The 17063-nt window shown below is 33.4% G+C and overlaps 1 protein-coding gene across 1 annotated transcript in view; it reads right to left on the bottom strand.

Annotated features, from left to right (window-relative positions):
* Nucleotides 1-425: 425 nt before the first annotated feature.
* The window catches only part of LOC149132587 (protocadherin Fat 4-like), a 50999-nt gene continuing 34361 nt past the window's right edge, over nt 426-17063 (bottom strand). The window contains exons 13-21 of the mRNA XM_089363307.1: nt 16644-16791; nt 16409-16487; nt 15053-15063; nt 14610-14664; nt 10515-12921; nt 10064-10211; nt 1797-4195; nt 788-935; nt 426-623 (exon numbers count right to left, since the gene is read on the bottom strand). Of these exons, the coding sequence (XP_089219433.1) occupies nt 544-623; nt 788-935; nt 1797-4195; nt 10064-10211; nt 10515-12921; nt 14610-14664; nt 15053-15063; nt 16409-16487; nt 16644-16791 (5475 nt within the window). The 3' untranslated portion in view covers nt 426-543. The remainder of the gene's footprint in view (nt 624-787; nt 936-1796; nt 4196-10063; nt 10212-10514; nt 12922-14609; nt 14665-15052; nt 15064-16408; nt 16488-16643; nt 16792-17063) is intronic.

Raw genomic sequence — 17063 nt, 5'->3', positions numbered from 1 at the left:
ACATAAACTGTAAACTAAGCAAATTAGGAGAAACAAAAATATTTCCAAGTTAAAAATTTAAAATGCACATGATTTTCTCATATTTTCTGTAATATTTCATAAAATATGAAACATTTGAAGATCAATAACTAAGAAAACTTAAAAAATGGGTTAGTAGTTTTAGTTTGTTAGCAATATAGGTGAATCGTTATACCTAAATTAGTAGCAGCTGTTAATTAATAATATTTAAGAAAAATTGAATATAAAAGAAAAAGAGAAAATAATTTAGCATGATAATAATGAATGGGAGAATGGGTATCAAAAAAGCTGCTATAACTAAACATTCTAGAATGACACAGATTAATGTACCAATGTTTAGTGAAATGTCCAAAAGGGTTTTTGAAATATCTAATGTAAATTGGGGGTCATGATAGATACCACTTTGAGGCCCTTTATGTGTGATGTGTGAAAGAAACATAGAGTTGATATTTTTATATGAGTATAAAGTATTGTATAAGATTTGGTGTGTGAGAGAATCATTTAACAATAGTCATGGAACATCTACTATGTTGGTTGTAGATAGGTATCTTGTACTTGTTGTCCCTTTAGTATTGTGGCTGCAACTGGATTGTCATTGGTATATTCTGCAAAATATCAAATATACAAACACAAATTACATTTCAATATAACAACTCCAAGATATAAAGATAGAAACATTGATCTTATATTACACTAAGCATAACATTATATATTGTCCTACAGTAATAAAGGTAATTACATTTATATGTTATGTTTCAATAAAAGTTACCTAGTTCTGCAGGTGTCTCATCATATGGTTTAGTCTTGCCATTACTCTTGCTAGCTTCTCTGTCCTTTTGGGATGTTAAGGAGTCACTGTTGTAGTTAGACATGATGGAACTGGTGCGACGTTCTTGACTATGGATTGAATCACATCTCTGTGGATTATAGAAAAAGGAATTTTGAATCAACAGAAAGATAGATCACTCCTAATAAGACAGTCATTATATAAAGAGTCACCATCATCATCTATTGTCCAAGGCGGGATGTGTTGGATAGTTTGACTAGGGCTGGTGAGCTGAGGGGCTGCACCAACTCCAGTGTGATTTGGCATGGTTTCTATTGCTGGGTGCCCTTCCTAACACCAACCACGCCATGCTTTCATGTGACACAGGCATTGGCCACATTGTCTCCATGAGGCCAAACACTCGAACGGTGCTTTTTACTTGCCACCAGCATGGGCGCCAGTTATGTGGATGTCAGGATTGGCCATGACTATGATTTCAGTTGGCTTGACGGGTCTTCTGAAGCATGGCATACTGCCAAAGGTCTTGGTTACTGGTATTTGCCTCAGTGAGGACCAACGTTTCAAGATCATGCTTCCTGACCTTGTCTCATGTCTTCCTGGGTCTACCTCTACCATAGGTTCCTCCACAGTTAGTGATTGGTACATCTTACACAGCTGTCCTCGTGCATATGCATCACATGCAGTCAGCTCTCTTGTACACCAGACCTGATATCTCTAATGCCCAACTTTTCTATCAAGACACTTACACTCTGTCATACAGGCACATTTATATAATGGCCATTGTGACTGTTCTGCTGTCACTAAGACAATAAAGAACAATTGATTGAGAATGTCACAGACAAACCATAAATTTTAACTAAAGGAACAAAAATTTCATACACATGAGAATCCGAAGATATTTGAAAGAAATATTTGAATGCACATCAATAATTGATTAAATACTTTTGTATTCAAAATCAGAAGGATATCAGAGATGTAAAGTAATATTTACCTGAGGCACAGGTGGAAGTCTCCTTTGTGTTGTTGAGAATTTCCACTCATCTGGTGTCTGTTCCATCTCCAGGAAAAACTGACTTTTAGATTTTATTGTCTGAAGATTTCGGTTAAATATCTCTTCTGCATTTCTCGTTATTGCAACAGGATTGTTAGTCTGATACAGTAATTGTCTCATCTCAGTCTGAGAGAGAAAGTTGGGATTATCTGCTGTTGTAGGTGAGTCATTTGTGTGATTAATACATCTGAAAACACACAGTGTTATGGACACTACAATAGCCACAGATAGTATTACAGCTGCTGCTACAATGATAATTATCCAAGTCATATTCAGGTTGTTACCAGACTGGAATGGGACAGCAGTCAACATTGGAGATGTATCATTACTAACAAACAGTGTCAGTATGATAGCAGTTGTTGCTGATTGAACTGGAGTACCACCATCTTTCACTATAAACTGCAGCTCATATGTTCCTGCATCATTTTGGTAAACTGTGCGAGAGAAAGATAAGACACCAGTGTGTGAGTTCACTGTAAACAGGTTTTTATCATTGGATCTCAGTATTCCATACGTGAGGAAAGCATTGTTTCCAGTGTCTTTGTCAGATGCTTTCAGAATTGTGATGTCCTTCTTACTGTGTGGATGGTAGTGGACATCTAGATTGTAAGGGTCATTATTAGGAAAGATGAAATAGGGAGCATTATCGTTTTTATCTAGAATCTCAATAACAATATTGGCAGTGTCATTGAGAAAAGGTGTTCCATTATCTTTCACTAAGACCTGGAACTTGTAGATGTCTTTCATTTCTCGATCTATTGATTGTGAAGTAGAAATAAATCCATATTTTGTCAGTTGGAAAGGAATGTTATCATTGTTGTTATCATTGATGATAGAATATGTAAGTTGGCCTCCATCTCCAAGATCAGGGTCTGTAGCATTGATGAAGCCAATAGGGAAGTCAACTTTCTGGTTTTCATAGGTGAGGAATTGGAATGTCTCTTTGGTAAAATGTGGTTCTACATCATTGACATCAGTTACTTTGACAGAGAAATATTTTTTACTTTCTAGTTGAGGTGACCCCATGTCATGACACACAACAGATACTTTATAGTGGTCCCTTATTTCTCTGTCAAGATGGCCCTTAACAATCATTTTATATTCTTTAGAATCTATTTTGGCAAGTTTAAACTTATCATGTTTTAAATCACAGATAACCTCACCATTGGGCCCACTATCAGTGTCAGTGACCATAACATAAGCTATAAAACTACCAATTTTACTTGATTCTGAAACTGCTGCTGAGCTCTCTGATAAAGGAGACACAAAATCAATATTTATTATGGGAACATTATTTTGGTTATTAATTATGTGAATCTGAACTGATGCAACAGTCTTTTTTGGTGGCTTCCCTCCATCTCTAGCTTCTACAAATAATTTATAAGATTGCTTTTTACTAAACTGAAAATTATCATGTAAAAATAAATCTCCAGATTTCTCATTTAATACAAAATATTTCTGAATATTTCGAGATGTTTTATGGTTGAAATGATAAGAAATCTTTCCATTGTGTCCAGAATCTTGATCTGTGGCTTTTAAAGTAAGAATTGGTAAATGTCTTTGATGTGAATTACTTATTGAGATGTTGTATACTTCCTGTGAAAATACAGGTATGTTATCATTGACATCTGTTACGGATATGTGTACCTTGAGTGTAGCTGTTTTGGGAGGGTTGCCTCCATCTTTAGCTTCTAGGGTCAACATATATGAGTCTTTTACTTCCCTGTCTAACTTATCTCCTAGAATTATTTCAGGTGTGAAAATACCTTTGTGTTTTGTGACTGAGAGAGAAAATGGTTCTCTTTTACTTTTCTTAATCATATAAGTAATTTGAGAATTTTTTATTGAAATATCCTGATCAATGGCATTTAGAAGGGAGATCATTTCTCCTTTTCTGTCTTTCTCAGAAAATTCAATCTCAACTTCATTCTGTGGAAATTCTGGTGAATGGTCATTGATGTCATCTATTAATATTTTAATCCTTAGAATTTTCATAAAAGTTTCTCCTTTCCTCACTGCTACTTTAACTATTCTGGAACATTCCTTGTTGTACGTACACAGAGACTCAGCATCCAGTGTCTGAGTAGTGTATAGTTTTCCTGAGTTGGTGACATTAAATAAGTGAGAACCACTCTCGACTGTCCTTTGTAGTTGTGTAAATGTAATGAGAGTGTGTTGTTGATGTGTGAGAGGGTGTGATAAGTTGGAGTCAACAGCAATGTCTCCTATATAGGTGTGAGGACTGTCTTCTTCCTTGACATGGTATGTAATATCTGTGGACAGTACAAGGGTGATCAGTAAATGTAGAAGACACAGTAGACCAATATATGGTGTCATGTCTGGATTTCTTCATCACACTGTAGCAGGAGAAATTTCTACAAAACACAGCAAAGATATTTAAGGACTAAATAAAATTCAATAAAATAAACTATAAATAGAATAGTCATTATGTAAGTATAATTAATGAAATCTGAATACATTCCTTTAAAATGTTAATCCTCAATATTTAGCAAGACTTACCCCATTGGAAAAGGCTAAGTGAATAATCCCTATATCAGCACCATTTAATGTCTGCATTCCAGGCTGGCGTGGATGGAATGGTTAGACAGGATCTGACATCTGTGTTTGTTTAAGCAGAGTTGTTACAGCTGGATGCCCTTCCTAACACCCCACCCAGCAGAGTGGTGTTTACGTGGCACAAGCACAGGCAAGGTCAGTTTGCACAAGGTCTTTACAGCTGGATGCTCTTCCAAATACCAACCACTTTACGGAGAGACAGAAATAGGTGTCTTGCTGTGGAGGAAATACATAGTTACATAATCTGAGGGAAGAGCAGGAGAAGGAGAGAGAGAGTGTGAGGCAGCAGGATAGAGATGGTGGCACCAAAGTGCCAGATATACTCACAAGGGACAGGGATCATGATATAAATGGAATGGTTGAGTAAAAGAAGAGAGATATAGATGGTGGCAAGTACCAGGGTATACCCTTGAGGTTCAAAGGTCATAATATAAGTGGCAGGATATTACCAAAGAAGCCTGAGCAGAGAGTAGGGAAGGGGAATCCAGTGAGTGGTAAAAACCTGGGGGCTACCGGACAGCAATGATACGGAGAAAGAGGGCTGTGAAGTTAGGATTGGGGAGTGATAGGTAAGCATAGTGCATGATGGAAGAAATGTGAGGAAGAGAAAAGATGTAGAGATGTAGTTTGGTTTGCTGGGTTAGGGCATGTGAAAAGTTTTCTTGTTACGTGTGGGTGGAACACACAGCGCTTCTAGAGCTCAGTTTTGCTGATGGGGACAGGTCTTCTCTTGAACCTCATATCGCCAGATATCTCCAGTCCACTGTCATTAACTCTGTGAGGCCCAACATCCTGAGATCAGTTCTTACCATTCCATCCCATGTCTTCCTGGGTCTCCTCCATTCACGGGTACCATCCACATTCAGCAGTTGGCATTTCTTTATGCAGCTGTCCTCAGTCATACACATCCCCCAATTTTTTCTTTAGAATTGTTTTGTGAAATATATCAGAATAACGATTTACATGCATTTTTTCGGTAAAAAATTCTTCACAATTATTTATATAGACTCTGTTGCTAGTGTAATTTTTAAAAACTATCATGTTGTAATCACAATGTTGATTATTTCTGAATGGATTAATGGCTTTGTTAAAAATTAATATTTACTGATATACTAAGACAAGACACTAAATATCTTGAATTATATTGAAATTGCTTGTTGCAACACTGTGACTGATAATGGAAATCCTATGGTAAAGCCCTGTGCAATAATAATAATGATAATGATGATAATAATTATAATAATGGTTTTAATTTTTGGTATGAGGCCAGGAATTTCAGCGAGGTGTACGCTGATTGCGTGGGCCCCAATGTTCAGCTGGTACTTATTTTCCCCAAAAGGAGAGAAGACAATGTCGACCTTGGTGGTATTTGAACCCTGAACTTAAAGCAGGAAAAAATGCCATGTAGTATGCTCAGAGTGCTAATGATTCTGTCAGCTTTCCATGTTCATAATAGCAATAATGTTGTTGTTGATGATGATGATGACTATTGAAGTACAAAGAAAAGGTCTACAAAAAATAACACATTCTGTATTGGTCTTGTCTTAGTAAAAAAGAACAATCTAAAGGGGACAAGATTGCTAATGGTTTGATTCCTTTCCAAAACACACAACATGATAGCTACTTTTGAGAGATACTTTAAGACAATGGCCCTTCATGCATACCATCAACATGTGATAAAACTAAATGCACAAGGGAAGAAAACCAGAACATTCTAGAAGCCTATTATACTGCAATGTACGTTCCATTGGGTAGATTGAATACAAAGCAAACAAAGTTAGACTGAAGAGAGAAAAAAACCATACCAACAGACAAAATATAGATAGCAGTAAATCAGCTAATGTTTGCAGGAACATCATAAAGAATAAGCTGTTGATTGACATAGATATCAAACAAATTCATATAGATATTGAGGCCTAAGGCCATACAAATGAGAAAACAAATTATAGTGCAAAACACCCCAAAAGAGGTATCTCAAGAATTAGCTACTGGGGTTTGATGTAAATGAGATTGATTACACTGGGAGTGGTAAGAGACTGAATTTGCTAATCTCAGGACAAAAGTTCTAACAGAGTGGATGAATGTGAAACACTGAAATGTGAGATCACAATGGTCTCCACAAGAATTGCAACAAAATAAGGTAGAATCATAGGTAAGGAATATGCAGGCATAAAATCCATCTCACTGAATAATCTACTCAATGCTGCAACTTCAATAATCACTGAAGTTTGTGGGATTCAAATAAAGAGAAAGACTGAACAGACAAACAGGAAACCAGCATGGCAAGAGAGAATTAGAAATAAAATTACTGTACTCAGATCCGATATTGGAATGCTCAACAATATAAAGAGCAAAAAAATGTTAAGGTACCAAAAGCTAAGAAACTGGAAAGAAAATATGGCATAAGAAGGACAAATGAAATTGATGAAGTAATTTGGGAACAAAATCAAGCAAATGATTCAGACCAAAGCAGGATGTATAAAAGAGGCTTGAGAAATGGTCAAGTGTCTCCAAGGATAACAGTTTGTTACAAAGCAATTCTATAAACTGTCAAAGAAAATTGCAAAAGTTAATACAACTATTAAAACCACATCCATTGAGGAGGAAATACAAAAGTTTTAGAAATTAATCTGGGAAGAACATGGATTCACTAGCAAGTCAGATATACTGAGCATAATAAAGAATGGATATGTGAAGGGGTTGCTATTGAAGATCTCAGGATTGTACTGAGAAAACCTAGCAAGTGGAAATCACCAAATGAGAATCCATAATTACTGGCTGAATGCTCTCCTGCAATTCCATGAGGGAGTGATCCAGCTGTATAATATTATTTTGCATGACTGGCATTAGAACCAACAGGGTCACTGAGGAACATGCAGGACAAAAACACCTTCAGCTGGAAAGGGAACAAGTTACACAGTGATGCTGTCAGTGCGGGTGCCATGTAAAAAGCATGGTATTGGTGCGATATAAAAAGCACCCAGCACAATCTGTAAAGTGAGTGGTGTTAGGAAGGGCATCCAGTTATAAAAACCGTACCATAACAGACAATATTTTCAAGAAATACTTTACATTAAACCTGAATTCAAATAATTCATTGAAAAACATTTCATTGAAACTAGACACAGAGGCATAACACCAACAAAATAGTTTATAAAATTCTATTAGTTCACAAAATATTTTAATGATAAAAAAATAGGGATTATAAAATATTTCAGTGGAGGTTATGAATTAAAAAAATTATCTACGAGATATTTAGATCAATTTATCCAGTGAAATGTAATAAAAATTATTTAATCACTATTTATATACAATACTTAGGTTTTATGTCATATTGTTACATATAATATATTTGTTATGTTGTTTTTTCTTAACAAAATAATGTGAAGCATGTTAGTTTGTAGAAAGATGATAGTATTTCTGATCAATTCTCAACAAATCTACAACATTCATCTCTCGTTGGCAGAGTTAATATATTTTAACAACACATAACAATATCATCAGTTTATATCTCACACTAAATATCTTAAATAACAAATCTACACTAAATTTAATTTATCAGCAACTTAATAATAATAATGATGATGATGATGAAATATACTTAGTTTATTATACACAAAGATATATACAATGGATACTTAATAAGGTATATAGACATAGGGATATTAATGATCTGATAAAAGTTCATTAAAACTAGAGAAAGATTTAGATTTAATTAGTGAATTATGACAAAACAGATACAAACTATAATAACGTACATTGTTAACACCCAGTCTTATTGGTTATTAATAAATGCTGTCTACAAATTGATAAATATATATATACACGTCTACTTCACATTATATTACACCTATATTGCATACATAATGTATAATGACAAAATATATAGTTTAATATCTCTTGTAAAATGTGTGATTTTGACATAAAAATAATTAGTCTATCAAGAAGTAATTATTTAACAATGACTACTGCAGTTTTTGTTGCTATTAATGGTGGAAGTGATGGCTAGATCTCTCTATCCTCCACTGTCCCAGTCCCCGAATATATATACAACATGGCAGACATTTTAGATATTATCCTAACCCTGTCTTTCACTAGAAACACATATTAAACAAATGTTATAATGAATATTAAAAGATAATAAAGAGAGAGAGAGAGAGAGAGAGAGAGAGACTGACCTGCATTGTTTAATCCTTCACTGTAGATGTGTGTGATGGATGAAGTGTATCCTGCTGTAGTGTTCCACTCTAACTGCTGCTGCTGCTGTAGTGGTATTATAGTGGTACTGCTGCTGTTGTAGTAGTGTTCCTGTGTTACTGCTGCTGCTGCTGTTGTAGTGGTGGTGGTAGTGTTCCTGTGTAACTGCTGATATAATAGTGTGACAGTTGCTGTATGTAGTGGGAGGTGAGATGTTAGCCAGATGCTGGTGTGTGCTAGTTACAACTCTATGTCCTCCACACACACACACAATTGTGTGTATGATGAACAAAGAAAAAAGCTATCAGCCTCACTTTCAATATTGAAAGAAATCTAGAAAATCTTTCTCATCCAATAGGAAATTACTGCAATGATGTCTGTGTCACACAAACACATCAAATAAGAGAAGTCATGTTACACAGAAGCAACTTCAGTTTTTCTATTTAATGAAAGCCCTAAATTTACATTTCAATGTTAGGAAATAAGAGACTTGTATTAAAATATAAGATTTATTAATAATATTTACTTATATTTGATGGGTTATTATTAACTTCACTATAAGAATACATTTTCAGGATTTCTATCAGAAAGAAATTGTTTTAGAATAAGTCACGAAAGATTTCTTTATTTAAGAAGTTTACATGACTACATAAACTGTAAACTAAGCAAATTAGGAGAAATAAAAATATTTCCAAGTTAAAAATTTAAAATGCACATGATTTTCTCATATTTTCTGTAATATTTCATAAAATATGAAACATTTGAAGATCAATAACTAAGAAAACTTAAAGCAAACTTAGTAGTTTTAGTTTGTTAGCAATATAGGTGAATCGTTATACCTAAATTAGTAGCAGCTGTGAATTAATAATATTTAAGAAAAACTGAATATAAAAGAAAAAGAGAAAATAATTTAGCAGGATAATAATGAATGGGAGAATGGGTATCAAAAAAGCTGCTATAACTAAACATTCTAGAATGACACAGATTAATGTACCAATGTTTAGTGGAATGTCCAAAAGGATTTTTGAAATATTTAATGTAAATTGGGGGTCATGATAGATTCCACTTTGAGGCCCTTTATGTGTGATGTGTGAAAGAAACATAGAGTTGATATTTTTATATGAGTATAAAGTATTGTATAAGATTTGGTGTGTGAAAGAATCATTTAACAATAGTCATGGAACATCTACTATGTTGGCTGTAGATAGGTATCTTGTACATGTTGTCCCTTTAGTATTGTGGCTGCAACTGGATTGTCATTGGTATATTCTGCAAAATATCAAATATACAAACACAAATTACATTTCAATATAACAACTCCAATATATAAAGATAGAAACATTGATCTTATATTACACACAGCATAACATTATATATTGTCCTACAGTAATAAAGGTAATTACATTTATATGTTATGTTTCAATAAAAGTTACCTGGTTCTGCAGGTATCTCATCATATGGTTTAGTCTTGCCATTACACTTGCTAGCTTCTCTGTCCTTTTGGGATGTTAAGGAGCCACTGTTGTAGTTAGACATGATGGAACTACTGCGACGTTCTTGACTATGGATTGAATCACACCTCTGTTACAGAAAAAGGGATCTTGCATTAATACATGGTTAGATCACTCCTAATAAAACAGTTTTTATATAGAGTATTATATTTCTATAATGAGCATTGTGACTGCTTTGCTATCACTAAATAAAGAATAATTAATTCAGAATGTCAAAAAAACTATAACTTTTGATTATTAAAGAAATAAAACATTACATGTACATTAGAATATGAAGTTGGTATTTTATAGAAATATTTGAACATACATCACTAATGGAAAAAATACGTTATTTAAAATCAAAAGGATATCAAAAACATATGATAATATTTACCTGAGGCACAGGTGGAAGTCTCCTCTGTGTTGTTGAGAATTTCCACTCATCTGGTGTCTGTTCCATCTCCAGAAAAAACTGACTTTTAGATTTTATTGTCTGAAGATTTCGGTTAAATATCTCTTCTGCATTTCTCGTTATTGCAACAGGATTGTTAGTCTGATACAGTAATTGTCTCATCTCAGTCTGAGAAAGAAAGTTGGGATTATCTGCTGTTGTAGGTGAGTCATTTGTGTGATTAATACATCTGAAAACACACAGTGTTATTGACACTACAATAGCCACAGATAATATTACAGCTGCTGCTACAATGATAATTATCCAAGTCATATTCAGGTTGTTACCAGACTGGAATGGGACAGCAGTCAACATTGGAGATGTATCATTACTAACAAACAGTGTTAGTATGATAGCAGTTGTTGCTGATTGAACTGGAGTACCACCGTCTTTCACTATAAACTGCAGCTCATATGTTCCTGCATCATTTTGGTAAACTGTGCGAGAGAAAGATAACACACCAGTGTGTGAGTTCACTGTAAACAGGTTTTTATCATTGGATCTCAGTATTCCATATGTGAGGAAAGCATTGTTTCCAGTGTCTTTGTCAGATGCTTTCAGAATTGTGATGTCCTTCTTACTGTGTGGATGGTAGTGGACATCTAGATTGTAAGGGTCATTATTAGGAAACGTAAAATAGGGAGCATTATCATTTTTATCTAGAATCTCAATAACAATATTAGCAGTGTCATTGAGAGAAGGTGTTCCATTATCTTTCACTAAAACCTTGAACTTGTAGATGTCTTTCATTTCTCGATCTATTGATTGTGATGTAGAAATAAATCCATATTTTGTCAGTTGGAAAGGAATGTTATCATTGTTGTTATCATTGATGATAGAATATGTAAGTTGGCCTCCATCTCCAAGATCAGGGTCTGTAGCATTGATGAAGCCAATAGGGAAGTCAACTTTCTGGTTTTCATAGGTGAGGAATTGGAATGTCTCTTTGGTAAAATGTGGTTCTACATCATTGACATCAGTTACTTTGGCAGAGAAATATTTTTTACTTTCTAGTTGAGGTGACCCCATGTCATGACACACAACAGATACTTTATAGTGGTCCCTTATTTCTCTGTCAAGATGGCCCTTAACAATCATCTTATATTCTTTAGAATCTATTTTGGCAAGTTTAAACTTATCATGTTTTAAATCACAGATAACCTCACCATTGGGTCCACTATCAGTGTCAGTGACCATAACATAAGCTATAAAACTATCTACTTCACTGTCTTCTGAAACAGCTGTGGAACTCTCTGATAAAGGAGATACAAAATCTATATTTATCATCGGTGCATTATTTCTGTTGTTAATTATTTGAATCTGAACTGCTGCAACAGACTTTTTGGGTGGTTTTCCTCCATCCCTTGCTTCAATAAATAATTTATAAGATTGCATCTTAGTAAACTGAAAATTATCATGTAAAAATAAATCTCCAGTTTTCTTATCTAGTACAAAATACTTCTGGATATTTCGAGATGTTTTATGATTGAAATGAAAAGAAATCTTTCCATTGTCTCCAGAATCTTGATCTGTGGCTTTTAAAGTAAGAATTGGTAAATGTCTTTGATGTGAATTATTTATAGAAATGTTGTAGAGTTTCTGTGAAAATACAGGCATGTTATCATTGACATCTGTCACAGATATGTGTATCTTGAGTGTAGCTCTTTTGGGAGGGTTCCCTCCATCTTTAGCTTCCAGGGTCAACATATATGAGTCCTTGAGTTCCCTGTTTAATTTATCCTCTAAAGTCAGTTCAGGTATAAATATACCATCTTGTTTTGTGACGGAGAGAGAAAATGGTTCTCTCTTACTCTTCTGAATCATATATGTAATTTGAGAATTCTGTATTGAAATATCTTGATCAATGGCATTAAGAAGAGAGATTTTATCTCCTTTTCTATCTTTCTCAGAGAATTCAATCTCAACTTCATTCTGTGGAAATTCTGGTGAATGGTCATTGATGTCTTCTATCAATATTTTTACTTTTAATATTTTCATAAATGTTTTTCCTTTTCTCACTGCTACTTTAACTATTCTGGAACATTCCTTGTTGTATGTACACAGAGACTCAGCATCCAGTGTTTGAGTAGTGTATAGTTTTCCTGAGTTGGTGACATTAAATAAGTGAGAACCACTCTCGACTGTCCTTTGTAGTTGTGTAAATGTAATGAGAGTGTGTTGTTGATGTGTGAGAGGGTGTGATAAGTTAGAGTCAACAGCAATGTCTCCTATATAGGTGTGAGGACTGTCTTCTTCCTTGACATGGTATGTAATATCTATGGACAGTACAAGGGTGATCAGTAAATGTAGAAGACACAGTAGACCAATATATGCTGTCATGTCTGGAATTCTTCATCACACTTTAGCAGGAGAAATTTCTACAAAACACAACAAAGATATATAAAATAAAATAAAATTCAATAAAATAAACGACAATTTTAATAGTCATTATGTAAGTGTTATTAATTAGATCTCAATACACTCCAGTAGAAATTCAAAGGTATTGGTGTATTGCTATGATGGAGACTAATCCACTCAGATACTGTCCAGGGGAACAGATGAGGTCAACCTTTCAATAAAGGATGCACATTTTATTAGGAAGAATGTGCCTGATCTCAATCGCTGAAATGAGCTTGATGGTTGGAAATTCATTTATTGCCTCCAGAACCTCTTACCAATGCCAGTAGCAAAAGGGTAAAGAGCAACGTGAAAGAAAGTGTTTTGCTCAAGAACACAACAGACAGCCCAGTCTGGGAATCGAACTCATAATTGTAAGCCCGACACTCTAACCACTGAGACATGTGCCTTCACAGCCAACACCAGTAGAAATAACCATATAAAGTGTAAAGTCTGATGAAGGATTATAGATCTGAAAACATTCACTTAGCCCACTAACCTCAGAACTACCAACAAAGCTACACACAGACCACATGCCAACAGTAGGTCCCCTCTATATTTCTATCTATCTACTTATCTAAACTAACTCTCAAAAACCACTAAACCTCTTCACTTTTAACTTCTGGTCTATCTATCTGTCTGTCTCTTTGTCTATCCAAATCTCTTTCTCTTCATGGGTACAGAAAATATGACAGATCAATCAACTGCCCATTTTACATGAATGATTAACAAATGGAATGGCTTTTATTACTAACTTAGCAACAATATTGAAATGAAGTTTCGCCTTGAGAAATGTGCTAAAGCCATATTCTTTAAAGAAAAGCTCTTGAAAACATACAACTTTTAGCTAGACAAGAGTACCCTAATCAAGGAATAAGATCCTGAAGAAAACTACAAATATTTAGGTGTGTTTGATGAGGGATGGCATCTGGCATCCACAAATTCAGGAGGGAAAAATGGAAGCATTATCATTGTAGAGTAAATAGGTGGATCAAAACGTGTTGAGAACTTGACACAGAATATTTTGTAGCATTATTAATCCAATATTTTCAAGAAATACTTTACATTAAACTTGAATTTAAATAATTCATTGAAAAACATTTCATTGAAACTGGACAGAGAGGCATAACACCAACAAAATAGTTTATAAAATTCTATTAGTTCACAAAATATTTTAATGATAAAAAGATAGGGATTATAAAATATTTCAGTGGAGGTTATGAATGAAAAAATAATCTACAAGATATTTAGATCAATTTATCCAGTGAAATGTAATAAAAATTATTTAATCACTATTTATATACAATACTTAGGTTTTATGTCATATTGTTACACATAATATATTTGTTATGTTGGTTTTTTTTAAACTAAATAACAACTACAATAATGTGAAGCATGTTAGTTTGTAGAAAGAAGATGATAGTATTTCTGATCAATTCTCAACAAATCTACAACATTCATCTCTCGTTGGCAGAGTTAATATAGTTTAACAACACAACAATATCATCAGTTTATATCTCACACTAAATATCTTAAATAACAAAACTACACTAAATTTAATTTATCAGCAACTTAATAATAATAATAATGATGATGAAATATACTTAGTTTATTATACACAAAGATATATACAATGGATACTTAATAAGGTATATAGACATAGGGATATTAATGATCTGATAAAAGTTCATTAAAACTAGAGAAAGATTTAGATTTAATTAGTGAATTATGACAAAACAGATACAAACTATAATAACGTACATTGTTAACACCCAGTCTTATTGGTTATTAATAAATGCTGTCTACAAATTGATAAATATATATATACACGTCTACTTCAGATTATATTACACTTATATTGCATACATAATATATAATAACAAAATGTATAGTTTAATATCTCTTGTAAAATATGTGATTTTGACATAAAAATAATTAGTCTATCAAGAAATAATTATATTACAATGACTACTGCAGTTTTTGTTGCTGTTAATGGTGGAAGTGATGGCTAGATATCTATCCTCCATAGTCCCAGTCCATGTATATATATACAACATGGCAAACATTTTAGATATTATCCTTACCCTGTCTTTCACTAGAAACACATATTAAACAAATGTTATAAAGAATATGAAAAGAGAATAATAAAGAGAAAGAGAGAGACTTACCTGCATTGTTTAATCCTTCACTGTAGTTCTGTGTGATGGATGATGTGTATCCTGCTGTAGTGTTCCACTCTAACTGCTGCTGCTGCTGAAGTGGTATTATAGTGGTACTGCTGCTGTTGTAGTAGTGTTCCTGTGTTACTGCTGCTGCTGTTGTAGTGGTGGTGGTGTTCCTGTGTAACTGCTGATATAATAGTGTGACAGTGGCTGTGTGTAGTGGGAGGTGAGATGTTAGCCAGATGCTGGTGTGTGCTAGTTACAACTCTATGTCCTCCACACACACACACAATTGTGTGTATGATGAACAAAGAAAAAAGCTATCAGCCTCACTTTCAATATTGAAAGAAATCTAGAAAATCTCTCTCATCCAATAGGAAATTACTGCAATGATGTCTGTGTCACACAAACACATCAAATAAGAAACACAAGCATCTTCATAGTTTATATGCGTTAGTGACAATTTTGTTTAGTATTAATTATGAAGAAATCTTATTTCATTACTAATTATCTTTATATTATCTGCTTTCATAATAATTTAGTATTGAAATTATTCATTACATTTAGTTATGTAGAAAATCATTTCAGATGTGCAAACTTATATTTTATATGGCACCATCGATATTGAACTGAAGTGACAAACACTTAGCTTTTGGTACAAAACATACAAGTAATTAGAGGGATTTTGTTAATAACTAGTAATTCTGAGGAAATATTTTTAATGTTTATCTCTCATGTCAAATAAAATCATTAATAAAAGGTTGAATTTCTAGCCATATCAATGGAATAGCAGAGTAAAAGAATTAATTCTGTCTTTTAATAGTCATGTATATCCTATATTTAACATTCTAAAGGTTACAATTTAATCTAGGAAAATTACTATATTCTTAGATGATTTAGAGGGCAATTGTATATTTGAGGGAAATTACATCATGGAAACCATCGATTAAATGATCGATAACCTCATAGTTGTTTCACACAAGAAATGAGAATTATATTGTTTATATGAAGATGGACTCTAAAACAAATTGTTAAATACTTTATTTTCTTTGACCTATAGTGATTAATATTATCATTCTTGTTGTTACAGATGACAGTGAAGGCTCTAATGTGTGACATGGAATGAGACTTTGAGTTGATCATAAGAATTCCACTGTAAGGCCTTTTATATGTGATGCGTGAAAGAAACATAGAGTTGATATTTTTATATGAATATAAAGTATTGTATAAGATTTGGTGTGTGAGAGAATCATTTAACAATAGTCATGGAACATCTACTATGTTGGCTGTAGATAGGTATCTTGTATTTGTTGTCCCTTTAGTATTGTGGCTGCAACTGGATTGTCATTGGTATATTCTGCAAAATATCAAATATACAAACACAAATTACATTTCAATATAACAACTCTGATATAAAGATATTGATCTTATATTACACTAAGCATAACATTATATATTGTCCTACAGTAATAAAGGCAATTACATTTATATGTTATGTTTCAATAAAAGTTACCTGGTTCTGCAGGTATCTCATCATATGGTTTAGTCTTGCCATTACTCTTGCTAGCTTCTCTGTCCTTTTGGGATGTTAAGGAGTCACTGTTGTAGTTAGACATGATGGAACTGGTGCGACGTTCTTGACTATGGATTGAATCACATCTCTGTTGATAAGAAAAGAAAGCAGGATGAAACAATATAAAATAGAAGGAGCAATTGCATCTATATTCTGGAATGTTCCTAGAATGAAAGAACAGAGTAAAGCTTTAAATTCAATAAAAATATAATTAAAGATTTTCTTAGTAAATTATAATTAACTTTGAGTAGAGAATTAACAAAGATATGAGTACAAAGAAATACTTATAATTGCTTCTCCAAAAAGTAAATTTATCAAATATCAATACTCTTTTATAATGAAGATATAAGGAATGTGACG

The sequence above is a fragment of the Octopus bimaculoides genome, chromosome 14 (genome assembly GCF_046866305.1).
Source record: "Octopus bimaculoides isolate indiv1 chromosome 14, ASM4686630v1, whole genome shotgun sequence".
In the NCBI taxonomy this organism is placed as follows: domain Eukaryota; kingdom Metazoa; phylum Mollusca; class Cephalopoda; order Octopoda; family Octopodidae; genus Octopus; species Octopus bimaculoides.
This window is presented reverse-complemented; position numbering and strand designations above follow the sequence as displayed.